Source organism: Ailuropoda melanoleuca, chromosome 9 (genome assembly GCF_002007445.2).
Source record: "Ailuropoda melanoleuca isolate Jingjing chromosome 9, ASM200744v2, whole genome shotgun sequence".
NCBI classification, from domain to species: Eukaryota; Metazoa; Chordata; class Mammalia; order Carnivora; family Ursidae; genus Ailuropoda; species Ailuropoda melanoleuca.
Genome location: NC_048226.1, coordinates 102,974,136 through 102,999,012, shown reverse-complemented (window position 1 = coordinate 102,999,012; position 24,877 = coordinate 102,974,136). Strand labels below are relative to the sequence as shown.

The following is a 24,877-nucleotide window of genomic DNA, read 5'->3' as shown; positions in this document are numbered from 1 at the left end:
GGAGGGGCCGCGGGGGGGAGGAGGCGCGCGGACCGAAGCCGGGAATCCCCGGTGTGACACCGGCCCCCGGCCCGGCCAGCCCCTGGTGGGTGGGCAGAGCTCTCCCGTTGCGGCAAGAGCCGCAAGATAATTACTTTAAAAATGTTAGACCAGCCCGTGTTTCCAGCACAGTCTCCATTCGGTCATGATAGTACATTTGCATATGTCGTATTCAGTCTGGCAAAATTTTGCTTAGAATTTTTGCATCCTGGTCCGTAGTTTTCATATAAAGCCTTGATTTTCTTCTCAGAGTAGCACTGGCCTCAGAAGGACTGGGCAAGTGTTCCTTCGATTTTCTGGAAGAGATTGTGAAACTGGCATTTCTTCCCTAAGTGGTTGGTACAACTACCCAGTGAAGCCCTCCGCACCTGAAATTTTCTTTCTAGAAAGATTTTTCGGCCACAGATCCTTTAATAGACACATAGCTATTCAGCTATTTCTTCCTGAGTGACTTTTGGTAGCTTGTGTTTTCCAAGGAATTGGTTCATTCATCTGAAGTGTGAAATTCATTGGCATAAAGTTGTTGGTAATATTCCCCTCTCCTTTTAACGTCTGTAGCACCTGTGGTTGTGACACTTCTCATCCCTCATGCTGACGATTTGCGATTTCTGTCAGTCTTGCCAGAGATTTGTCCATTTTATTGATCTTACTAAAGAATCATGTTGGATTCATATATTTTCTCTATTTTCTTTTTTGCTTAAATGAATGCCCACATTGACCTTACTATTTCCTTTCTTTTGCTTATTCTGGGTTTAATGTGCTGTTCTTTTTCTAGTCTCTTTAAGGTAAAGGCTGAGATCACCGATTTGAGAACTTCTCTGGTACACGACTTTTCCCTCTATTCCTTGCCGCGTGGATTATGTACTTCTACATTGGTTATAAGCCCCTTAGTCGATCGATACTATTTTTATTTCACTCTAAGGGCTAGAACAAAGCCTGCAGGGACAGTGATGCCCGGGAGAGCCACTGAGAGGGCTGAAGTCAGCGGGTAATAAGGTCCAAGAGCCAGGATTTGCCCCCAGATGAGACCCATGGGCACTTCATAGCCTCAGTCTCAACCTAACTTTGTGTAAAGCCCACTTGCCTGAAACCAAGGAAGAGGGTAGACAAGTCCAAGGAAACGCCCACCTCTCCAACGACACCACATGCTCTGATGCACAGATCCTGTCCAAGGTTGAAAATTTCTCAAGAAACAGAGTCGTTATATCATGGATAAGGTAGGTAATCAATTCCCTCTGACGCATCTGGTAGGTAGGTCTGACTGAGCCGAAAGTGTGCGCGTCCAGAGCCCACCGGTATCCGGAGGTGAACGGGCAAGCCCTTGCTTTGTCTGATTCAAGGAAGCGTTTACAGTAATCACCAGGTAGGGAGCCTTAAATATTCCCAAGATAAATTAAAGTTACTGGAAGTAATTTCAAAGTTAAAGTTACAAGAACAGTACAAAAACCCTCCACATACCTTTGACCCAGACACCTCAGTCAAACTCCCAAATTACCCCAGTTATCCCAATAGTGACCTTTTAGCAAAGGGTGCTGTCACAAATTTTCAGTCTCCTTCAACTGGGAGCTACTCTTCAGCCTTTGACTTTCATGCCCTTGACACCTGCAGGAACACGGGCCAGCTCTTTCGGAGCATGTTGCTCAACTTGTATTTGTCTGGTTGCCGTACGATTAGGTTCAGGTTATCTATCTTTGGCAGGAATGCCATGGGGGGGGGCGCCTGGGTGGCTCAGTTGGTGAAGCGTCTGCCTTCAGCTCAGGTCAGGATCCTGGGGTCCTGAGATCGAGCCCCGCATCAGGCTCCCTGCTCAGCGGGGAGCCTGCATATCTCTCTCCCTCTGTTGCTCCCCCTGCTTGTGTTCTCTCTCCATCTCTCTGTCAAATAAATAAAAAAGAAAAATAACTTTATTGAGATGTAATCCATATAACATCCAAATCATCCATTTAAATTCAATGTTTTTTGGCTCAGTCCGTGAAGCATCTGCCTTTGGCTCAGGTCATTATCCCGGGGTCCTGGGATTGAGTCCCGCATTAGGCTCCCTGCTCAGTGGGAACCTGCTTCTCCCCCTGCGTCTGCTTTTTCCCCTGCTTGTGCTCTCTCTCTCTCTGACAAATAAACATTTTTTTTTAAAAAGGGGGTCTGACTTTGTTTTCTATCTGCATAATCTGTGCTAAGCATTATTCCTAAGTGTGTTAGATATAAAAATGTAATTCTGACAGTCCTGTGCAGCCTCTGAGCAACATCATCCCCATTTCATACATGGGAAACCAAGGCTCAGAGAACTGGGTAACTCATTGAAGCCACACAGTTAGCAAGTGAAGGGAATATGTTATTGATTTATTGAAGTTCTTTATATATTTTGGAGATGAGTCATTTGTAGTTACATGTATCACAGCTATCTCCTCCCACTCTGTGGCCTTTTTATTCTCTGAATGGTATAGATTAATAGATTTCTTAATTTTAAAATGATTATATATTAATATGCATTAATATATACTAATATTTCCTTTTATAATTAATGGGGTTTTTTGACTTGCTTAAACTTCCCCTATTTTCTCATGTTGATACTTTTAAATATATTTTTATCTATTTTTAGTTTACTTTAAAGTAAGCTCTATGCCCAACATGGGGCTTGAACTCACGACCTTGAGATCAAGACTCGCACGCTCCACCAACTAAGCCAGCCAGGTGCCCCTCTCATGTTGGTATTTTTAAAATAATTTATTGCTTTTATAATTTAAAGGAAACACCCATGAAAGCAGACACCATGGCCCCACAGTCCTCGTTTCAGCCAGCACGGGTCCTTTAATACAAATGTCATGTCTTCAGTTCTCCTGACCCGGCCATTCTTGCCCTACTCAGCCTCGGAAAGGGCCACCCTCTCAGCAGCCTCCTAACAAGAGCCCTGGCACGGTTTGGGGGTTGTGGGGAAAGGTTAGGAGACAAATTCTATCCAGAACACCACTGTGAAAAAAGTTCTAAAGTTGGAGGATGAAAACATTCAGAGAAAGGAAACTGCTGTTTGACGACCCAAAAGGAGGATGTAAAAGCTAGAAGGTCCTTTCACAAGGGCAGCCCTGGGGGCACCTGAGCGGCTCAGTCAGTCAAGCGCCTGACCCTTGGTTTCTGCTCAGGTGTGATCTCAGGGTCATGGGATCAGCCCCACGTTGGGCTCTGGGCCTGGGGCAGAGTCGGCTTCTGATTCTCTCTCCCCCTCCCTCTGCCCCTCCCTCTCGTGCGCTCACTCACTCTCTCTAATAAATAAATCTTAAACAAAACAAAGGCAGCCCTGATAACAAGGGTACACATGGGACCTGTGCCCTGGGAGGTCCTGACAGCTCCGAAGGAAGCCAAGGCCCTCCGAGACCCTACACTTCACATACAAGTTCTGTCTCGTGGCAAGTTTTAGGTAGAAGGGTCCAAACGATCCTGTCCCTTTCTTGCTTCTGGAATAAAGCACAGGGGACTCCCATCAGTTCTTCTCCCTTCCGGCCCAAGGGTACCAAAGCGCCAACAGAGGCTGGTTTGAAGTCTGCAGCAAACGACAGCAGGCCCCCCTCAACACACACACACACACACACACACACACACGTGTGGCCACCTAGACCCTCCCATTCCCTCCATGCCTGGCCACTCACTGGCCCATGAGTCCCCACCCCAGTAATTTACTGATAAACACAGGCTGAGTGCCTGAGCAGGGACATGCCCACACGATGGGTCTCACTCCTGGCAGACAGACCCACCCCCAGCAGGAATGGGGCTGCACCCAGGGCTGACCACGCCAGACTCCACCTTGCCCCCAGCTCCTGCCTTCCGACAGGCACATCATCACACCATACAGACTGCTCCGCTCATACTTGCAGCCCCCAAAGATGAAGACAGCACCCCTTTTCCTGGCCTTTATTTCCAGGGGAGAACGGCTGGCTGGAGAGCCACGTGTCAACCCAGTTCTAAAGGGACGAAGAGACCGGGGCCAGTAGCCCGGTCAGCCGCAGCTGTCCGGGTGCGAATCGTCCGGCAGAAAGTAGCGCTGCAGGAGCAGTGGCGGCAGCGGACGCGCAGGCTTGGGCCAGGCCGGCGGGAAAGGCTGGACCTCCGCTCTCGGCAGCGGCAGCTTCAGCATCCGGATGGAGCCACGGATGGTGTGGCCCACCCAGAGCCGGGACCGCATCCAGTCTGTGGGCCAGCAGGACAGTGAGGTCTCAGGGTGGGGTCGACGCCCCCCTGGGACCTTGGCTAGGGTGGAGGTAGACATCGGGGTCCAATTCTACCCCTGTCCCCACTCACCCCTCAGCCTCCTCGGAGACCTCTGGACCTCGGCCTCCTGAAGCCGGAGGATGGGGTAGTGCCTAGAGGGAAAGGAGGTAGGTCTGACGCGCCCAGCCCCTCGGCTGCCCCCCAGGCCCTGTCCCAGCCTTGCGGCCCCCTCACCAGCGATCCCGGGGCTGTGGCAGCACTGTGCGGGGCTCCGGCGGGCACGGGCTCGGGCGCCTTCTCTCGAGCTCCTCCTGCAGGAAACCCTGCTGCCGAGCCCTCTGCTGCTCGCAGAAGAAGTTGAGTGCGTCGATTGGCCCCAGGTCCAGCATCTGTGACCGGGACCAGTCCGTCTGCTCCAGCGGCAGCGGCTCCTCCCCCAGCGCGGCGGGAGCCGAGGAGCGCAAGTGGACCTCGGGGGGGCAGAAGGGGGGCAGCGCCTCCGACAGCACGTGTTTGGTCTGCCCGAGGCGCATCGCGGAAGGCATCGGCTTGGCTCGGGACTCGAGGACAGCCAAGTCCAGCTCCCCTTGGGCCACCAGTGAGGGCGACCAGGAATGGACCAAGGGTGTCACTGAGATGTGAGGTGACCCAGCGAGCACTGAAATCCGAGACAGGGCCTCCTTGGGAGGAGATGGAAACACCGAGGTCTGGGAGACCTTGGGAAGCATCTCTGACAACTTGGCCATGGAAGGCTGCAAGCATTCCATCTGTGGGGGAAGCAGCCAGTGGGCAGTGTCCCGAGGCCCAAGGCAGAGGCTCCCCCTCCCCCCGCAGAGAGGCCTGAGCGGTGCTGCCCCTGGCCCCAAGCTTGAGACCTGGCTGCCCACTCATTCCCGGGGAGGAGCAGGAAGATCCCCGGAAATGTGGGTTTGGGGGACAGGAGAGGACCCACGAGGCACAAATACAGAGCAAGGCAAAGAGCCGGCCAGCTTCACCTGGATCCCCCGCCCCTCCCCTCAAAGACCTGGGGAAGGCCTGGGGGGTGGGCGGCAAGACTGGAGGCTCCACTGCCAGTAGCCTGCCCCCCGCCCCTCACCCATCAGGACCTGCAGGCTCTGGATCATTTCCTCCAGCTTCTGGCAGCAGCACTGGCGCAGGGCAGCCTTGGAGTCAGCGTCCAGGCCCTGGACCCAGGTCATCATCTCCTGGAACAGGAAGCCCTGCGGATCCTGAAGGCCAAGCCCGTCCAGCAGCTTCCTGAGCTCGGGCCTGGAACACGTGTGAGCCGCTGATCCAGAGGCCTCCCCCGCCCCTCCCGCTAGTGGGGAGGCCGAGCAGGGAGCAGGACTCACCGGCAGGAGGCTGGCGAGTAGAGGAAGTAGGACATGAGCTCCAGCACCACCTCGCGGGACTCCAGGGAGCAGGCCAGGAGGAGCTGCAGCGCCAGCATCACGAACTGCTTCTGCGTCTGGTCCTGAGCGCCCAGGGGAGAAGCGCGTCAGGGGCGGAGCCGAGGCCAGGGGCGGGGCTGGGGCGGGGCTGGGGCGGGGCTAGCGGTGCACCTGGAAGCTGGGGGGCTGGTCCAGGTTGAGCAGGCGCACGAGAACGCCCTGCAGCCGATTACGAAAGTCTCTGCTGGTGTCTGGCAGCAGCCTCCGCAACGCTTTCAAGATGTGCACGCAGTCTGCCCAAGAGGCCTCGCACAGCAGGTCCATGAACAGTGAGGCCAGGCCCTCCACCGTGCCCACCTCGGGGTAGGCCTGCGGGTACCGCGTGCTGAGGCCCTGCCCCCGGCACTGCCCCTCCCCGCCAGCCTGGGCTTCCCACGTGCCCGAGACCCCCGAACCTCCAGGGTGAAGAGGGGGAACAGCTTTTTGAACCAGTTCTGGCCAACGAAGAAATGCAGGAACCCGGGCAGATGCCCGTAGCGCTCTTCCCAGAGCGAGTGCCCGTAGGGATACCAGGGTCGGCGAAAGCAGGTCTCGGTCCCAGCGGCGGTGCCGGAGTGCTTGCGCTTCGGGGTCAGATACTCGGAGCTCTGCGGGAGCGGCAGCAGCTGCAGGCCCCTCCTCTCCACCCGCTCTGCCCTGGGCAGCCCAGCTCCCAGCCGGCGCCTACCTGAGCCTCCATCTCCTCGGACTCAGAGAGCTGCCTTTGTGCGCTCAGGGAATCTGAGGACCAGTCCAGACCCCGCGCCTCGTCGTCCTCCTCCTCCTCCTTCTCCTCCTCTTCTCCCAGCCACTGGATCAGCTTCTGCCGCCACTTGGCCGGGTGCCGCCTGATGCCCCGGGGCAGCCATAGGTCATCCTGGCTACTGTCTGGCTGCAGAGGAGAGAGCTCAGGTGGCCCCCGGCGCTCTGCGGGGGCGGGGGGGCCTCAGGCCCCTTCCTGTAGAACCCAAGGGCGAGACCCCAGGCCCCCCTTGCCTTGTGCCTGCGATGGCTGGTGAGCTGGGCGAGGGCTCCGGGGCCGCTGACCTCCCCATGAAGCCACATCTGCTGCAGCACCACCGAGTTGGGCACGCGGCCCGGGAAGCTGATGGGCCGCTGCCAGTCCTGGAGGGGGCACACAGCACGGGGACTGAGAACCTGAATGCCACCCCCACCCCAGAGACCACCTGGCAGAGCACCCCCAGCCTGCCAGGGCTTGGGGAGCTGAACTGGGCTCACACCCCCGTCCAGACAAACTTGGGTAAAACCTCTGAACATTAGAGACTGTTCGGGAACTAAAACTTCATCCTGTTTTTGAAAGAGGAATTCTATGGAACTGGGCCAAGACTGAACACAAGACTGCTGCCCCTGCATTCTTTTTTTTTTTTTTTAAAGATTTTATTTATTTATTTGACAGAGATAGAGACAGGCCAGCGAGAGAGGGAACACAAGCAGGGGGAGTGGGAGAGGAAGAAGCAGGCTCATAGCCGAAGAGCCTGATGTGGGGCGATCCCACAACGCCGAGATCACGCCCTGAGCCGAAGGCAGACGCTCAACCGCTGTGCCACCCAGGTGCCCCATGCCCCTGCATTCTTGACCAAAAAAACCTGGACACTCTGCAAGGCCCCTGGTGGGCTCAGACCGTGGAGCACGCAACTCTTAATCTCGGGGTTGTGGGTTCGAGCCCCATGTTGGGTGGAGAGATTGCTTAAAAGTAAAATCCTAAAAAAGAATAGTGGACACTCTGCAAAGTCTGTTTTTTCTACGACCAAAGTACTCAGAAAACCAGTGAAGTATACAGTGTGATCACATTTCCCCATCATAACTCGTGAAGTTTCCTAGTGCTCCTGCAGTTTGCTGGGACAGACCCTGGCCTTCACTCCTCAGCACCGCTCAGTCTGGGTTGCTACCAAATCTGTGCTCCCCGAATTGCAATTCTAAGGCCCCAAATAAATGCTTTTGTTTTATTTCAGTTCTGCCTCTTTTCTCAGTTGATGCCCAAAATACGCAGACAGGCAAAAAAGAACCTTTAGAGACCAGGCTGAAGGGCAGTCAGTGAGACATCAACTGTGATGACAGAGGACGAAAGGAGGAAGTCTGGGCAGCTGCTGGCCTCTGGGGAACGCTGACACCCCCGCACACTCTCCACAGGACTGGGGCCTCAGCCCTGGAACAGGGATGTCTATAAGGAGCAGGGGGGGTTGGTGGCAGGAACTTGGAGGGGGGCGTTGAGGGGTTGGGTAGATGGTAGAGCTGCGAGAAGGACCAGCACCCACCTGGGCAGCCGACAGTACCAGAATGTGCTTGCAGAGAGGCCTGTCTGGATATCTGGGGTGGGAGAGGTTGGAAGGAGGTAGATTGCAAGGGGCCAGCTCCTGCTGACTTCGCTCCACTAAAGGGAGAGGACTCTGGTGTTCCAGAGTCCATACAGGACCCACCCAGCACTTTAACTGGGGAGGAGGTGTCAGGCACAATCAGCTGTCGGAGGCTCTGGCCTGGCCTCGTGTCTTCTCCAGGAATCTCTGGCTCTCTGGCAGCTGGTCCCCAGAGAACAGCAGCACCCAAACTGGGCTGGGCAGGAGGTGGGTGGAGGGCTGTGGGCGGGCATGGCTCTCAGGTCAGATTTGAGCACAAGATTTGCAGCAAAGGGAAGATGGGGGACATAAGAAGCTTGCCCCCTAGAGGGAGGTGCCTCTGGGAAGAGCAAGGGGCTCTCACCTTGTAGGGCCGAATGGCAGCAGGAAAAAAGCCTCGGAAGTTGGAGAGAGGCTCCTTGGGCTGCCTCTTCCTCAAGAGGGGGACCTGGGGACAAGAGAGGGGCTCAGAGCCGAGCATGGACCCTCGGCGCCCCTGCAGCCCTGCTCTTGGGCAGGCGGCACCCCCTCACCCTGTGCTGTAGGTGCAGGGACAGTGGGCCCGGGACCACAGGCTTCTCCCCTTGGAGCCGCTCCACCTGCAGCTGCAGGTCCAGACTGAGGCCCAGGTTACTGCTCAGGGAGGAGCGGGCCAGCAGCTGGCGTGAGGGAGACATCGTCAGAGGCTGGCCGCAGGGTCCTGGGGTCAGGGCAGAGGTGGGAGGGGTGGGAGGCCTTACCTGGGATGCCCTGCTGTGCACCCCCCGGTGTGTGGGTGGGATAGGCAGGGGGACTCGGAGACGGTGGGCAAAGCGCTGGTCCATGGCTCCCGGGTCCTGTCGGGGGAGGGCTGCTGGCACCTTTGGGGCTTCCATGCAGATCCCGGGCTGCCAAAGACCGCTGGCAGCTCTGGGTAAGGTGCGCAGGTCCCAGGTCTCTCTCTCCACAGTGAGGGTCACGGTATTCCACCGCTGGAACGCTCTTCCAGAAGGCACGTCCTGGGAGGGTTGCAGGTGAGATGGGCAGTGTCAGAGGCCGGGGGCGAAGGGAGGGCCTGGAGTCAGGGCTAAGGCCAGGGGAGGCTTCACACCCACCAGCAAGCCAGGGCCATAGATCAGGCGAAAGTAGTTGTCAAACGCCTCCTGCCGCTGTTGCTGGCAGGGTGGGGGCTGGGCAGCCGGGACCACCAGCCCCAGCCTCAGCTGCTGAAGGTCTTGATCCCGGGCAACTAGGGCTTCCAAGTCCTGGGGGAGGGAACAAGGGTCAGCTCATTCCTCCTCCGGTCTTGTCATCTCCTTCCCAGAAAACCACAGTGACTCCAGGCCTATCCCAAGGACTGAACGGGAGTGGCCTGGGCCTGGGCCGGGTGCAGGGTTGGGGCTTTGGGGTGGTGAGGGGTCAGGACCCACCCACCTCCTCCAACGCTGGCTGCGGAGCTGTTGCCGTCTGGCGATGGATGAAAGACAAGTCTGTGCTGCAGACAAGGATGGGTACAGGTGGGACACTGGGTGTCATCACTGGTGGGACTGGGTGGGTGCTGGGACAAGGATCTGGGGGTGGTGGCGGCCAGGCTTCTGGCAGGAGGAGGGATTCCGGGGCTGGGATCGGCTTGGGGTGGCCTAAGTGGCCTGGGAGCTCTGGGGCCTTGTGCTGGGGTCGCACAGCCAGCCCCTGACTCAGGGGAGCTGGGCAGGGGCCTCCGGGACAGCTGGGCTGGGCCTGCCAGCAGACCTAAGACTGGCCACCCCATGGAGCCTGGCGAGCCTCTGCAGCTGGGCTGAGGTCAGTGACTCCTGGCTGGTCAGTGGCAGCGGAGGGTCGTCCACCACATCGGGGACCTTCTGGCACAGCTTCTGAACAGGAGAAAGGAACCTACAGCCCTGGCCTCAGGGGGCTTGTCCACCCGCAGCAGCCCACCCTGCCCATCCTGTGCTCACTGGGTACCTTAACCAGGTAGGATGTGGGCAGGTAGAGCCTATGAGATACCAGGCAGAGTCGAGAGCCCAGAGCCAACACCAGGTCCCCACTGCTGCTGCTGAAGGTCAGGCCCTGAGGGGCGCCATCCAGCTGCAGGAGCCTGGTGGGGGCATCCAGGGCAAGAGTCCAGCCCTGCTCCACAAAGTAGGAAGCTGCAACCCTAGCAGGGGCAAGGCCCTGTTCCCCTGTCCAGCCTCTAGGCTCTGGTGGGGGTGGAGGTAGGAGAGCCCAGCCGGCCCCCCACAGGCTCCCCAACCCTCGCTCCCTCCTTCCCAGCCCCAGCCCACCGCAGCAGGCGGTTCTCTGCAGTCCAGATGCGGACGGTGCAGTCCAGGCTGGAGCAGGCATACAGCTTGAGCGCCGGACAGCAGCACAGACCTGAGGCACCAAGGCTCGGTGAGGGACCGGGGCCACGCCGCTGCTCGGGCTTTATTCTGCCCTGCCCCCTCACCAGTGATGTGGTCCGTGGGGTCATCCTGGGGCCGGTGGTCATAGCGGGGGCCGTCGCCCAGGCCAAACTGCACCAAGCCATAGGTGGCGCTGTCCGGATCCTCAAAGCCTACAGTGATTCGCTTCCCGAGCGCACAGAGCGCCACGGCCGGGTGGCAGCAGGAAAAGGTACGCAGCAGGCTCAGGCTCTCCTCGGCGTAGGGGTAGACGCGCCACATCTTCACGGTCAAGTCTCCGCCTGCGGGGCGGGAGCCAGGGCTGGGCCTTTGTGGGGCAGGGGAGGGATCCCCCCGCCAGCTCCAGGGGGAGGGGAGATATGGACCGGAGGACACAATGCTGTTCCAGGTAGACGCGATGGCGGTGACGGGGCCCGGGCTGTGTGCCCCGGTTTGGAAGACGGTCTTCGAGCAGCGCCACTCCAGGACCGACAGGCTGCCGTCCGTGTGCCCCACCACGGGCAGGTACCTGTGCAGGACAGCAGCGTGTCGGCACGGGCACTGCCGCCCCGCCCCGCCGTCGCCGGCTCTGGCACCCACCGGTTCTTGTCCTTCCGGGCGCGGGCCGAGTCCCTCGGGCACGGCTCACCCCCATGCCGGCACACGGCCTCCCAGCTGGCAAACGCGCCGCTGGGGTCTGTGAGGTGGCTGTAGAGGTGCAGGCAGCAGGGCCTGGGCGCAGGGGCGGGGGGCGGGCACACGCGGTGCAGCACGCGCATGGGGCAGCGCGCAGCGTTGGCACACACCAGGTGTCCGGCGCGTGTCAGCAGCCACAGTGCTTCGCGTGGTAAGCAATAAAGCACTGAGGCCGCGCAGTCATCGGGTTCAAGCAGCAGCGCACTCACGGCGCGCCCGGTGGCGACCGACACCAGGTAGACCGAGCCGTCGGCGCATGCGCACACGAGGCGCGCGGGCAGGAGGGGGAGCGGGGGCAGCGCAGGCACCACCTGCAAGTGAAGCACTGGCGCCGACAGCCGCGCCAACGGTGAGTAGAGCTCGCGAACGCGCCACAGCCCCACGCCGCTGGCGCTCAAGGAGAGCACTGGCCAGCTGGGGCCCGCGGGCGCCAGCAGGCGGTTCACGCGCGCAGACGCCGCGTCTCGGCCCCAGCAGCTCAGCGCTGCCTCGCCCACCTGTGCCGCCGCCTGCAGGTCCCATGTGCGCAGCGTCCCATCCTGCGAGGCCGACAGCACCAGGGACGTGTTCGGGAGCGCAGCCAGAGCTGTCACTGGGCCTGTGGGAGGGGCATGGGTCACTGGGGTGCACCGGGGGATTAGGGAAGGGGAGCCGTCAGCCGGTGATGCGGCCAGTGCAGAGAAGCTCGGCTAGAGCTGGCGGAAGTTCCGGACAGCCCAGGGCTCTTGTCCCGCGGCCCGTGCACAGGGAGGACGGAGACCGGGGCCTCAAGGGCTGCGGTGGTATGGCGCACCTGTGTGGCCCATGAACACCATGCGGAGCTGCCAGTCGGCCTCCCACACCTTCACCGTGCTGTCGCGAGAGGCTGTCACCATGGCCTCCACCTCTAGGCAGTAGGCCAAGTCCAAGATAGTGCTGAGGGGGGAAGAGGAAGCCCTTGCAGACTCAGCATCTCCCGGTGTGTAAGCACCTGCGCCCCTGCCATGACCTGCTTGCCCTCCTGGATTTGCCTCTCCCCGCCACCCTCTCTTTCTCCCAGTCCCTAGGCACCCCTCACGTTTTGTGCAGGTCCCGGCGCACATCTACGAGAGCCCAGTTGTGCAGATCAAAGATGAGCACGGCTGAGCCATAGGCCGCGAAGCAGCATGGGACTTGCTGGGAATGCAGAGGCCCCAGAACCAAACGGGTGAGTGTACCTGCGGGGCTTGGTGGCAGCTGCAGAGGTGACCCACATGGCACCAGGCGGCGACCCCCTGAACGGAACTTCCAGAGCACCAGGCTGCCGCCTGCCTCTGCCACTAGCAACAGCCCCAGGCTGGGCACTGGCACACAGCAGATGGGTTCATGGGCCAGCATCCTGCCCATCCGTGGCTTGCTCAGCCATAGCAGGCTGAGGTCAGGCCTTAGGATGGCCAGCCCCTCGGGGCCCCAACCCACAAAGCGGCTCACAGTGCCCAGCGGGCCCAGCACTGCCACCAGCCCTGAGAGCACAGCTGGGGCCTGTAGCTTCTTGTAAGCCCAGCCGTCCTCTCTGTGCACGTGCAGGTGGCCTGCACCATCCAGCACCACGAAGCATCTGCCCACTGGGTCCTGTGCCACCGAGCGCAGCCCAGCTGCCACTTCCAGGTGGCGCAGCGGCTCCAGCCCATGGGTCAAGCGTGCCACACACAGCTCACCTCTTTTTTCCTGTGGGCCAGGACGGGCAGGCCTGCAGTCAGCTGGGGGGTGGGGGTGGGGGGCTGGAGAGGTAGTGCGCCTGCCTAGGGGAGCCAAGGGGATCTGGGTTGGGGGCGTAGTAGGGACACCTAGGGGAAGAGGTGGGCCAGAGAAGAGGCCTCGAGGCAGGGCCCACAGGTAAGCCCCACCTTTTCCACGAAGTCATGGAGGCCTGCACGTAGGAGCAGCCACAGCTGGCGGGCACGGGCACGTGGGGTCATGTTCTGCCACCGCGAGCTGCTGGTAAAAAGCCTCGCGACCGGGTCCGAAAACAACTCTGCAGGTCAGCGGTGGAAGCGCAGTCACTGTGCGGTCTGGGACCCCTCAACCTGGAGGCTGGGGGCTGGAGGCTGGAGGCTGGAGGCAGGCCCTCTCTGCCGGGCCCTGCTGGGTTGAGGGCCTGCCCTGGGAGTGTGGTGTCACAGCAGACAGAACGCCTGCCCGAGCAAGGCATGCCTGCTGTCATGTGGGTATCTGGGGGACGACGCCAGGCCACCTCACCATTCTTTTCCTTGAGCAGCCCTGGGTCCAGGATGTCGTAGCTGTCGACATCATACAGGTCCAGGTCCAGCAGCAGGCTCTCGCCTTCTACTGAATAGGGGTTGCTCGCATCTGACACTTCGGTCTCCATTCCAGCAGCTGCAGGTCCAGACGGCTCAACGGCCCCTAAGGCCGTTGCTAGGCTACCAGACGCCACAGGCCCCGCCTTCGACGCAGACCCCACCCCCCAACACAGCACAGAGCCTAGATCCCCATTAAGTCACAGAAATTTTTATTGGAAACAAACAGCTGCAGCAAAGTGACACTCAGTGCACGCTGCCCAATGGGCGAAGTGGCGGGGGGGGTGGGTACAGGTGGGCGCCAGGGGCTGGCCAAGCCCAAGGTGGTGACTGTAGGGGCCTGCTGACTGGATCTCAGGCCCTTTGGGCTGGAGTGTGCAGGCCCACGCCTGATCCGGCACAAAATACAAAAATAAACTCTGTAGTCCAGCTGTCCCTGCCTATGTCAGTTCACTGGGACAGGGCAGTGGCTCTTCCCAGCAGGCCCTGTGCTGTCCAGGCCAACCACAACTAGGGCAGCTGGAGCCTGTGGGGGTGAGTAGACATCTGTAGGCGGAAGCCAAAGGGCTAGGTGGGCGTGGCCTTGGGCGGCGCTGGAGCCGTGGCAGGGCCAGGGGCTGACCACCAGCTGGGGAGGCCCTGGGGCCCCTCGAGTGGGCAGTTCCAGGCACTGGTTGAAGCTGAATGAAGCTGGGGCCTCTGTTCCTCATCCTCACATACAGATCACCGGGACCCTGGGTAGAAGGTGGCACATAGTGAGCTTGGAGGAGTCAGCACCCAGGAGAGCAGGCAGAGGGGTGCCCACTCTGTCCTAGCCACCCCTGGCTCCAGCAACCACCACACACCTGTCCTCCTCCATGGCGCTCGTCTCCTCGGGTCCGCCCTCACTGCCTCCACCTCCGCTCTCCTCCTCCTCCTGCTCCTCCTCTCCCAGCTCCATGTCCAGCTCGTTGCCTGCCTCCGAGGGGGTATAGGTGGATCCACTGGGGGAGGTGTGGGAACTGGTCTTAGGACTGCCTATCCCTGGCCTGTTGCTGACCACGGGAGGATGTCCAGGGAGGACAAAGTCAGGAGTGGGGTGGGCACGGCTGGGGAATGGTGTGTGGGCCAAGCAGAAGCTAAGGGAAGGGAGGCGGGCAGGTGCCAACCTGATGGAGCGGCAGCTGAAGAAGACAATCCGCTTCAGCCGCTTGTTGTGGAAGAAGTAGTTGAAGGACCAGAGGCTGCCGTCCTCCCCAAAGGGGTCTGAGTCCAGGTCTGGGTTGTAACTGCGCAGTGTGGGCCAAGAGGCGGTATGAAGGCCCACGTGCCACACACACCCAGGGCCCCCCTGCAGGGACGCCAGCCCACCTGTAGATGTCGCATTCGGCCAGGCAGATCTCCTCATCTACCGCGTTCCACAGCTGTGGCTTCAGGGCCTTGAAGTCCTCCCGTACGGCCGAAAACAGACTGCAGTTGACCGCATTCACCACCTAGGATGGTCACAGTTGGGACTGACTCAGGAGGCAGGACAACGGGCATGAACTGGGCCGAGCCCAGTAAGCACAGCGGTGGGGCTTCAGGCCCCTCCCCCCAGCCTGACCCTCACCCAGCTGAGGCTGGGTTCCCTGCTGAACTCATGGCTTCGGGCTGTGCTGAAGTCATAGTCAGGCCGGAAGGACTCATTGAGCGTGGCAATCAGGTAGAAGAGGGTCTTGCGGCTGCACTTGTCACTTAATGGGCCCTCATCCTCACCACCTTGGCTCTTGCTCAGTCTGCACGGAAAAAAAGCATCAGCCCAGCACTGCCTGCACCCCCACAGCCCACGGTGGGCAGACTCTTCCCTGGCTCACCTGCTGGGGCTGAGGCCCGAGGTCTGGGGGGGAGACAGTGCCTCTAGCACATGGGGCTGGCCCTCTTGGCAGAACTGCTTAAACATGTGCTTGTCGTCTCCTGCCATCTTACACGAGTAGCTCTCGATCCTACAAGGTGCAAGGGGGACCATGGAACATGCCACCCGTCAGGTTCAACTCTGGGCTATGACATCGTGACCTCGGAGGCCCATGGAGCCCAAGCCTCACCTGCCGATGATGTGGGCATCTCCAGTCTCCACTGTCAGCTGTGAGTTGATGGCCTCGAAGCTCGAGTTCTCCAACAGCTTCATTTCCTTGGGGAAGGGGTCCTGTGCTCGGAGGGGCTAGTGCTGCCTGAGAATGGGAGGCCAGTCCCTGAGTATCTGGCCCCTGGGGCTCAGCCTTTGGCCTCCCTACCTGGTAAGTGGAGCTGTTAGAAACAAGCTGGGCCCCTCCTGCAGCTTACTCCTAAGCTCTCAGCACTAGCAGGAGAGAGAAACTAGATCCTGTTACCTGACAGGGGCGAGCCCAGGCTCCAGCTCAGCCAACCGCCTTCCCCCTGCCCCGATACCTGGGGGCGTCCCAGGGATCCTGCTCATACTAGGGCTCGCTGGTTTATCTCCCTGGACCACCGTTCATCCCGACATAAGAGCCTCACCCACCATGGTCGGGGGGGGGGCACTATGAGCCCGCGAACGCACAGGACTCCTGCAGTACCCCTCGGGCTAAGCCCCTCAGCTAGGGTAAGAACCTGCACCAGGTTAGGATCCAGCACGGCTGGGGCTGGGGCCCTGCAGTCACCTGGACGCAGCGCTTTTCCCTGTTCTACAGGGTTTCTAGCAAGGTGGAGTGGAAACCCGTAGGCTTCTCCGTTCTTCTCCGCAACTCTGCCTAATTCTTCGGGTACCAAGGAACAGAGGCAGGCACCACGACTCCCGAAGGGCCTATCGGCCGGCGGCTAGGGCGCTCCAGCGTCAGCCTGGCCGCATCCGCCTCTCCGCCGGGGCTAAGGAAAACCCCAAGCTAGCCGCGGAGAACTACAGATCCCAGGAGGCCGTGCGCCCCAGGACGCGCACGCGCGCTAGCGCGAAGTCCGCTGGGTGCTGGAGTTCTGGAGGCCCCGACTTGACGCCCGGCACAGGGCGGACACCTACCTGCTTGCGCAGCGCTCGCTGTGGCCAGGCCGGGCCGGGTCGGGCCGGTTGACGTCGGCGCGGGTAAGAAGGCGGTGAGGGCTCCGGGCAGCGCGAGCTCCTCAGGACCGGAGGGCGGCGCCGCGGCCTCCGTTCGGGCCGCGCTGTATCCGGGGGAAGAGGCTCCGCGGCGACGTCCCGTTACTCCCGGCCCTGCCGGCCCTGCCGGGCTGCCACCGCGACATAGCCTCGCCCCTGCACGGCGACCGACTACCGCGACCGACCTGCCCGCCGACCGCCACACAAGGCCCGAACAAGCAAAGGAACGAGCGAGCGACCTCTGCCTCCCCGGGCCGGACAACAACAAGCGTCCGCAAGGCCCGGCCCCCCGCCCCTGAATGGCCCGCTCCCGCCGCCGGGATCGAGAGCTCGGATAGCCATTGGGAGCGTCTCCCGCCATTCACTCCTAGCGTCCACTTCTACTGGCTGTGGCGCCTGTCCGTCATTCTTCCATGACATGCGAACCCGCCTCCTTCCCTGGCGCTCATTGGTTGCGGCCTCTTGTTCGTCCCGCCCCTGGTGTCAGCCCGTGTTCCTGGGAGTGGCTGGCGGACTGGCTGACCCACGCGGGGTGGGTGGGCCGGGCAGCCCAACGGGCGGCGGGGGGCGGGCCGGAAGGCGCTTGGGAACGGCGTCCAGCTCCTGCCCGGCGCGACCGGGTGGACACTGACCGCTGGGCTGCAGCCTCCGCCCGCCGAGCCTCTAGGCCGTGTCCATCCTGAGCAAAGCAGGAGGGACAGACTCGGGCTCCGACGCTCTGGCCACGGCCGGAACCCCAGGCTTGCGGCCCCAGTTTCCGGTCGGCGGAGGCGCTCAGAGGCCCGAGCCCACGGAAGCGGGCTTGGGGGGTCCGGGTCGGGGCCGGACCGGAGATGGCGCCGCCCTCGGACCCGGCCTCGGCCGCGGTGCTCCTGGCTGTGCACGCCGCGGTGAGGCCACTGGGCGCGGGGCCGGACGCCGAGGCACAATTGCGGAAGCTGCAGCTGAGCACGGACCCCGAGCGGCCCGGGCGTTTCCGGCTGGAGCTGCTGGGCGCGGGCCCCGGGACGGTGAGTGCGGGCGGCGGGGGCTCGAGACCGGGGCCAGTTCCCTCCGCAGGCCGGCTGTGTGCCCTTGAGCAGTTCACGTGCCCTTGCTTTCGTTTCCTCGTCTGTAGAATGGAGACAAAGGCTTTACTACCTACTTTTAGAGGTGTCCCCTGAGGGTTTCGTAAGGTAATATGAGTAAAGGGCGTAGGACAGTGTAAGTTGCCTATAAATGTGACCTCGTGTTCCTTTGGTCATCATGCGGTGTGTGCTGGCGGGAGACACTGAGCCTGGACTCTCCCCTTCCTCAGGTCAGTTTGGAGTGGCCTTTGGAGTCAGTTTCCTACACGGTCCGAGGCCCCAGCCAGCATGAGCTGCAGCCTCCACCGGGAGGGCCTGGGACCCTCAGCCTGCACTTCCTCAACCCCCAGGAAGCTCAGCGGTGGGCAGCGCTAGTCCGAGGTGCCACCATGGAGGGACAGAATGGTTAGTGCTCTGGAGCAAAGATTAATTTTGGCTGGGCAGGGATTGTGAGTGCCGGGAGAGAGCAGGAGTAGCCCCAGCCCCCCCAGGCCTGGATGGGGGAAGCAGTGGGGAAAGCAGGGCCCACTTTACCCACTGGTGGGTTCTGGGAAGGCTCCCAGGAGGGAGAAAGTGGAGAAAAGGAATCTAAGCTGAAAAGCTGGAGCCTGGAGTACCAGACGAATGTGGAGGGGCAGAGCAGGCAGGCCCTCAGGATCTGGGTAAGACAGACGGCATCACGGCATCAGGAGCAATAGGGATGTACCCAGTGGGAGAGTGACAGGCTCACATTCGAGCAACTTAAGACTGGTTGAGACCTGCATTTGTGTGGGGGTGGTGCAGATGGGGCAGGAGAGAAGGTTGTTTCCAGAGATGTGTAGGAGATGGAATTGGCTGGATTTCGAGGCTATTTAAATGGAAGAATTAGTGGTTGAGACAGAAAGCTGGACGGAGAAGTACTGTGGAGCTCCCAGACAGGGCCTGTGTGGAAGAGCATGGAAGGGTGAGGGGCTAGTTAGGTGGATCCGGGCTGGGGGTGGAGCTCTGAAGAGGTAAAGATCGGCTGTAGAAAAGGTCAACCCAGGTCGCCGGGAGGGAGAAGCAAGAGAGAATCTGACAGGACAATGCAGCAAGCAAAGGAAAGGGCTCATAAATGTGTCAGAAGAGCTGCCAGAGGGCTAAGAAGAAAACCATACGATGTGACCTAAGAGAGGCCCAGACAACACAGCACTTGCAGGAGGAGGGAGGTGGTTCATTCATTTGTTCAGCTGTGTATTCAGCACCTGCTCTGTACTAAGCATTTTAGGTCTTGGAGATTTAGCATGAATCAAACTTCAAATCCCTGCCCTCTTGGAACTTGCATTTCTAGAGGGGAGGCAGACATATAATATAGGTAAACATACACTTGCAGTGAGCGTAGCGTTGTGTAGACTTGTGGAATCACTGTGTCACACACTTAGAACTAATGGAACCTTGTGTGTCAGTCCAAAAATATTTATTAGGTGAGGTTTATTTATTTTTTATTATTTTAAAAGATTTTATTTATTTGAGAGAGAGTGCACAAGTGGTGGTGAGGGGCAGAGGGAGAAGCAGACTGCCCACTGAGCAGGGAGCCCGATGCGGCACTCGAGCACAGGACCCTGGGATCATGACCTGAGCTAAAGGCAGACGCTTGACTGACTGAGCCACCCAGGCGTTCTTTATTTATGTGTATTTGTAATCCCTACGCCCAACATGGGGCTTGAACTCACGACCCCAAAATCAAGAGTCACATGCCCCACCAACTGAGCCAACCAAGTGCCCCTCAATTAAAAAATACTTAAGTTGGGGGCCACTTGGGTGGCTCATTTGGTTGAGCGACTCTTGATTTCTGCTCAGGTCATGATCTCAAGGTCGTGAGATTGAGCCCCGCATTGGCTCTGTGCTCAGTGTGGAGTCAGCTTGAGATTCTTTCTTCCTCTCCCTTTGTCCTTCTCCCCATTCCAAAATGTACATATACATACATACATATTTAAATTGGGGGAAAAAAGTAAAATTCTGTCAGATGGTGAGGAGATGGAGTGCTGGAAGGGAGGGGTTTGCATTTTAAATTGGGTGGCAAGGAAGGCTTCATTGAGGTGACACGAGTGAAATTTGAAGATCCTAGTGTGGTCCGGAAGCAGCAGATACAAACCCCCCAGGCAAGAGTGTGCTGTGATCTTGGGGGCTCAGCCACGGCTGGGCCGGGCCTGGTCTCGGGAGCCCAGGAGCCCTGCTTATCTCAGCGGGCGGACAGCTCAGAATACTGAGCCGTCACAGGAGCTGCATCAGCAACGGGTGGGCTGGGGCTCACGTGGAAGGTGAGAAGGGGAGACAGCAGCACAACCAGCTCTGGAAGGGCGCCCTGAGCAGGCAAAAACCAGGCAAACCCAGGAGGGTTTGTTTGAATGTGAGCCACCAAGGTGTCCTGTCCCTGAGGGCACCAAGAGGAGACAGACCGTCCTAACTCCAGGGCTCCTGGTGAGCAGGAAGGAGTAGGCTCCTTCTGAGGATGTTTGGTTGAGGCCAAGGTAGCATCCGTGGCAGGCTGACAGGGCCTCTTTGGCGGAAGGGCCTAGGTGGGGCTAGACGAGAGTCCAGAAGTGTGCCAGAGCCTAAGGAAAAGCCAAGTGCAGCTTCAGCTCCGAGGAGTTGGCAGGGACCTTTTAGGGGTTCGCAAGGGACAAGGTTGACGGGGGGGTTCTGGCTTAATGTGTGGTCAAGAGCCCTGGCATGGGCTGAGGTGAGCAAGGAGGTGGCAAATGTCCTAGAAATCTGAGGTCAGAGAGCAGAGGCCTGGGTGAGTACTTGGTTTGGGGGCTGGATCTCAGGAGACCCCAGCCCACCCCACATCTTCCCTCCTAGGCAGCCTGTCCCAAGCCCTGGGCCCAGAAATGTGCCCCGTTTCCCCACCCAGTCCCCCTGAAGTGCCCACACTCCAGGCCCCACAACCCAAGGCGGATCTTTGCTGGAGCCCGGGAAGCTCTGTGGAGAAAGGTAAAGGCAGGTGGCGGAGGGGGTTGGAAGCAGCAGTCCGTGTTCAGCTCTGATGGCTTTTCTCTCTCCCTGCAGAAGAACTGGTGGGGAACCTGGCCCGGGCCATTGAGGATGGGGATGAGAAGAGGGCAGCCCAAGCAGCAGCCACCCTGGCCCAACATCACGTGGCCCTCAACGTCCAGCTCCAGGAGGCCTGCTTCCCTCCTGGCCCCATCAGGTGAGGCCTTCTTCCCTCTTGACATCCCAACCCTTCCAGGACCCCCATCCTTCCCCCTGACCTATATTCTGGCCCAGGCTACAGGTCACAGTTGAAGATGCTGCATCCTCTGCCCACGTCTCGCTGCAAGTTCATCCCCACTGCACCATTGCGACCCTCCAGGAGCAGGTGAGCATGGGGTCTGGGGAGCCCCGCCGGGAGCAGGGGGCCTTCAGTGACACTGCTTGGCCCCAATGCTGTGGCCCCAGGTGTTCTCGGAGTTTGGCTTCCCACCGGCTGTGCAGCGCTGGGTCATCGGGCGGTGCCTGTGTGTGCCCGAGTGCAGCCTTGCTTCCTATGGGGTTCGGCGGGATGGAGATCCTGCTTTCCTCTACCTGCTCTCAGCCCCTCGAGAAGCCCCAGGTGAGCCCTTGACGTGCACGGGATGAGGAAGGCGAGGTGCAGCCTGACACACCCCTGAGCCCCACCTCGTCTGCTTCAGGACACAGCCCTCAGGGCCCCCAGAAGATGGAGGGGGAACTAAGTCGCCTGTTTCCTCAGTCACTGGGGCTGCCCAGAGCTCCTCAGCCAGCCAGCTCCAGCCTCCCCAGCCCCCTTCAGGTGGGTAAGAGGCTGGGCAGGGTGGGCCTGGGACTCTGGGCACTGGAAGGAAAGAGAAGCAGCACGTGTCTCCCCGCCTCTCCAGCCTGGCTGGTCCTGCCCTTCCTGCACATTCATCAATGCCCCCAGCCGACCTGGTTGTGAGATGTGCAGCACCCAAAAGCCCTGTACTTGGGACCCCCTTCCTGCAGCCTCCACCGAGCAGCCACCAAAGGTACCAGAGGCAAGGGAGGGGGAGGGGGGAAGGTGGCAGAACAAGCAGAATGACCAAGCTTTCCCTCACCCCCAGGTCACACACAAAGAGGATGGCCCAATCCCTCCAGGCCCGAGGTCCCTGGACCCCCTCCTGAAACTCTCAGGGGACCTTTGCTGACTGCTTGCTGGGGATCACACCAGGGCTGTGGAGGGGCCACAATCTGGAGTCATTAAAGACACTTCTGAGCCAGCTGAGGGCCCCATCTCTTTGCCTTTCTGCAGACTGAGCTGCTGGGAGGATGGAGGGCGGGGCACAGCCCTACTGGGATGAAACCTGGCAGAGGTAGGGCCTGGTCCTCATCAGCTGGTGGGGCAACTCAATCACATCCAGGTGGCTACTTGAGTACCTGGGACTCCAAACCCTAGGGATCCTAGAAGCATGGGGCTGAGCTCTCTTCCTAGACCCCAAGGGCATGCAGAGCTCCCACCCTACTCTCACCACTGACCACGCCTCCTGTTGTCCACCTAGGAAGCCTCAAGCACAGGCTTTCCCCCACCTGGCTTTCACTGCTCCCAGACTCTGGCTACCGCTCGCGGGCTGTTCCAGCCAGGGTGCTCCTTACACCCCCCCTCCCGGGAACAAGAAAAGCTCAGACGCTAGGAGCCCCAAGGCAGGGCCGCCCCAGCTGCCCTGTGGATTGCCAGGAGGTGCCATCTCATAACACCTCTTCCATCTGCCCAATCAAGAGACCAGGAGCACATTCCAAGTGGCCTTCGTCTACTCTTTCTCAGTTGGAGGTTGTCTCCCTTCCCTAACAGCTCGAGGCCAGGCCTCTCCCCTGTTGAAATGCTGCCAAGGGCTCCCTGCTGCCCTTGGGGTGAAAGCCAAGTGGTTCACATACTGACAAATGGCTGGGTACCCAACCAGGCCCCTGAGCCTTGTCTGGCCAAGCCAGGCCCTCCTCACCTCTGTGGTCAGGTACCCCCCCTTGATGAGGGCTGCAGCCTTCCCTAACAGTTGTTTCCTATCCCACATCCAGTACTGACTGTGCTCACCCAATCACCAGTCTGTACATAGCAATGTTGGCCACACTACATGGAACATCCCTGGGAGTTTGAGACCAAGGGTCTCAGTCCCACAGTCCCCTGCAAACTTGTGCTCCCATCACAATAGCTCAAACGTGTGTGTTGAGAAACTTAATTTATTTCCATGATGGAGGCTGAAGGATCTGGAGCTAGAACCTGGTCTCCTGGCCCCTCCCCTCTTTAACCAAAGAAAGTGGGGCTTGGCCAAGAGGGCCAATGGAGGCCTGAACAGGTCCAGGGTGGCTCATTGGCCTGAGGGCCCATTCAGGCAAGACAGCGAGCAGACATTGGGCAGGGTCACTTGGGTGGCCGATATGCCAGCTTCCGGCTCTTCAGGACTGACCACTTATGCTGCTTCATGGCGTAGATCAGAGGAAGTAGCAAGCCCATCATCATCAACATCTGGGGATGAGGCAGGCTCAGAAGAAGGAAGCAGAAAGGACCCCAGCCCAGTTCCCAGCCACTCTCCCGTGCCCAACCCTTTCACCTTGAGCCCCATGCGTTTGCGATGGTCGTGCTCTGGCTCGGATGCCCAGCGCAGGAAGGTACACACATCCTTGGCCACCTGGGACATGGTAGCTGGGGTGCCTGAGCCAAGGAGAAGTGGTAAGGGCTGCCCTTGGGGGTCCCTACCCAACCTGGGGTAGCCCTGGAGCATCACCAAGGCTTCATAAGGAATGGGACCCCCTTGCCTCCAGCACATAGGGGTCTGGGCCAGACGGGGCTGTGGAGGGTGCCCATAAGCTGATTCAGAGAGAGAGAGAGAGAGAGACACACACACACACACACACACTGCCTGAGCCAAGGAGAGTGCAGGGCCCAAGACGGGGGAAGCATCCCTGGCAGTGGGAAGAGGACCCAGACCCAGCGTGTTGCCCCTTGGGGGCTTCTCACCATCATCAAACTCCAAGACCTCATCGTAGATGGGAGGAGCCATGCCAATGGCCTGGCCAGGAAAGTAGGGGTTGAAGTACAGGCCCTCTCGCAGTGACACCCCGGTAGGCGGCTCGCAGTAGCCCGTTAGCAGGGAGAAGACGTAGTCCTCACCACCGTGCCTGGGACCAGATCCATGCGTCCTGAGCCCTGGCACAAGACGGACCTTCCTCCCCTCCCCACCCCCCCTGCAGGCAGCCCACGCACCTAGCTCGGGTGATGTAGCTGAGGTCAGGGGGCAGTGCTCCATTGTTGGCTGCTCGCGCGGCCTCAGGGTTGGGGTACGGTTTTGGGAAGTAGTCAGACAGCTTCCCTGGCCGCATGAACATTTCCCCGTCCTCGTTGGGGCCGTCCTGAACCTCCACCTGCCAGGAAGAGCCCCATCACAACCCTGCTGTCCAGCACAGCAGGAGCCCCAGTCCCTAGGTCCTCCTCACCCCTGGGCTCCGCACCTCCTCGGCGAGTGCCTTAGCTTCTTCTTCCGTGTAGCAAACACCCACCAGGTGGCGGTAGGCCACGTAGTCCATGCTGTGGCAGGAGGAGCACACCTGCTTATATACCTGGAAACCCCTCCGGATACTAAAGAGAGGATGAGGATTAGGGGCGCCAAGGATTCCACCCCACCCAGTCCACCCAGAAACTACCCCAGTCAGCCAGCAGCACACCTGGTGTGGTCCAGGGAAGAGAGGAGTCCACGGTGGGACCACGGGTAGCTGGGGGGGTGCAGCTCCAGGTCACTGGCACTCACGGCAGAATGCAGAGCCACAGCTAGCCCTGCACCCCCTGCCGCCAGCATGCCCAACGCTGACAGCATCACTTTCCGGCCCCGGGACAGGCCGGCCTTCGACGACAAGGACACTGCCTGCAAGAGCCCCGCTCAGCGCCTGCCAGAACACCACCCAGCCCTGCCTGGGGATCTGCCTCTCCGCGCCTACCTCTTGCACTCATCCACCCAGCAGCGGCCCACTCCTGCGGAGCACCACGCCCGCTCCCCAACCCCACCCCACCGCCTGCTGGCTCCTCGACCGCGATTCGGCCCTGAGGAGGGGGTGTAAAGCTGGAGTCTGAATCCAGGGCTGGGGATGAGGTCGATGCGAGCAAGGGTGCTGGGGCAGGCCAAGGTCACAAGCCGCTGTCCGAGGTCAGGCTGAGGTCACTTCAGGACGCAGGCCCAATCTGGAAGGCCGGAGCGGGAGCGGGCCTGGGCGCGCCCTCCGGGGAAAGCCCCCAGCCCCGAGCCCGCAGCGAGCCCGCCCCGCCGCCCCTCACGCTCCGCACACGGCGCCTCTGCTGCTCCGAGGACTGGGCGCCTCGTCCTGCTCCCGGGCGCCTCAGGTCGGCAGGCGGCGGGGGTCCAGCCGGGGCAGCGGCGCCGGGCGGTCAAGGCCGCTCCCTCGCTGCCCCG

At 60.2% G+C, this 24,877-nt stretch overlaps 4 protein-coding genes across 7 annotated transcripts; 1 reads left to right on the top strand and 3 right to left on the bottom strand.

Annotated features, from left to right (window-relative positions):
* Positions 1-3,267: 3,267 nt before the first annotated feature.
* On the bottom strand, positions 3,268-13,470 carry WDR97 (WD repeat domain 97). The gene is made up of 25 exons (XM_034668763.1): positions 13,297-13,470; positions 12,945-13,072; positions 12,137-12,765; positions 11,873-11,994; positions 10,984-11,677; positions 10,770-10,912; positions 10,449-10,685; positions 10,285-10,375; positions 9,965-10,097; positions 9,752-9,873; positions 9,434-9,494; positions 9,115-9,264; positions 8,761-9,018; positions 8,554-8,679; positions 8,385-8,468; positions 7,961-7,969; positions 6,663-6,782; positions 6,355-6,558; positions 6,083-6,274; positions 5,799-5,996; positions 5,589-5,710; positions 5,343-5,505; positions 4,471-5,003; positions 4,327-4,388; positions 3,268-4,215 (listed from the first exon to the last, which is right to left on the bottom strand). The coding sequence occupies exons 1-25, from the start codon at positions 13,424-13,426 to the stop codon at positions 4,025-4,027; spliced, it is 4,902 nt and encodes a 1,633-aa protein (XP_034524654.1). The 5' UTR covers positions 13,427-13,470; the 3' UTR covers positions 3,268-4,024.
* Positions 13,471-13,550: 80 nt separating this feature from the next.
* MAF1 (MAF1 homolog, negative regulator of RNA polymerase III) lies at positions 13,551-16,691 on the bottom strand. Of its 3 annotated transcripts, none has more exons than XM_011228545.3 (8): positions 16,342-16,691; positions 15,416-15,541; positions 15,188-15,316; positions 14,944-15,109; positions 14,706-14,827; positions 14,504-14,623; positions 14,201-14,389; positions 13,551-14,089 (listed from the first exon to the last, which is right to left on the bottom strand). In XM_011228545.3, the coding sequence occupies exons 2-8, from the start codon at positions 15,496-15,498 to the stop codon at positions 14,068-14,070; spliced, it is 831 nt and encodes a 276-aa protein (XP_011226847.1). In that variant the 5' UTR covers positions 15,499-15,541; positions 16,342-16,691; the 3' UTR covers positions 13,551-14,067. The 3 variants fall into 3 exon arrangements, with proteins under 3 accessions (XP_011226847.1, XP_011226848.1, XP_034524655.1); XM_011228546.3 differs by having other exon boundaries at positions 14,201-14,338; positions 16,342-16,687; XM_034668764.1 differs by lacking the exon at positions 14,504-14,623 and having other exon boundaries at positions 14,201-14,338.
* A 36-nt stretch (positions 16,692-16,727) lies between these two features.
* Positions 16,728-21,703, top strand: SHARPIN (SHANK associated RH domain interactor). Of its 2 annotated transcripts, XM_002922094.4 has the most exons (9): positions 16,728-17,429; positions 17,717-17,891; positions 20,310-20,441; positions 20,517-20,658; positions 20,736-20,826; positions 20,907-21,060; positions 21,140-21,258; positions 21,344-21,472; positions 21,548-21,703. In XM_002922094.4, the coding sequence occupies exons 1-9, from the start codon at positions 17,253-17,255 to the stop codon at positions 21,629-21,631; spliced, it is 1,203 nt and encodes a 400-aa protein (XP_002922140.1). In that variant the 5' UTR covers positions 16,728-17,252; the 3' UTR covers positions 21,632-21,703. The 2 variants fall into 2 exon arrangements, with proteins under 2 accessions (XP_002922140.1, XP_011226849.1); XM_011228547.3 differs by lacking the exon at positions 20,310-20,441.
* A 934-nt stretch (positions 21,704-22,637) lies between these two features.
* On the bottom strand, positions 22,638-24,349 carry LOC100480854 (cytochrome c1, heme protein, mitochondrial; the record flags this gene model as incomplete). The annotated part of the gene is made up of 6 exons (XM_011228548.3): positions 22,638-22,941; positions 23,027-23,127; positions 23,434-23,594; positions 23,680-23,837; positions 23,925-24,051; positions 24,138-24,349. Coding segments are annotated over 6 exons (864 nt in total), but the record flags the coding sequence as incomplete, so codon positions are not given.
* Positions 24,350-24,877: the final 528 nt, after the last annotated feature.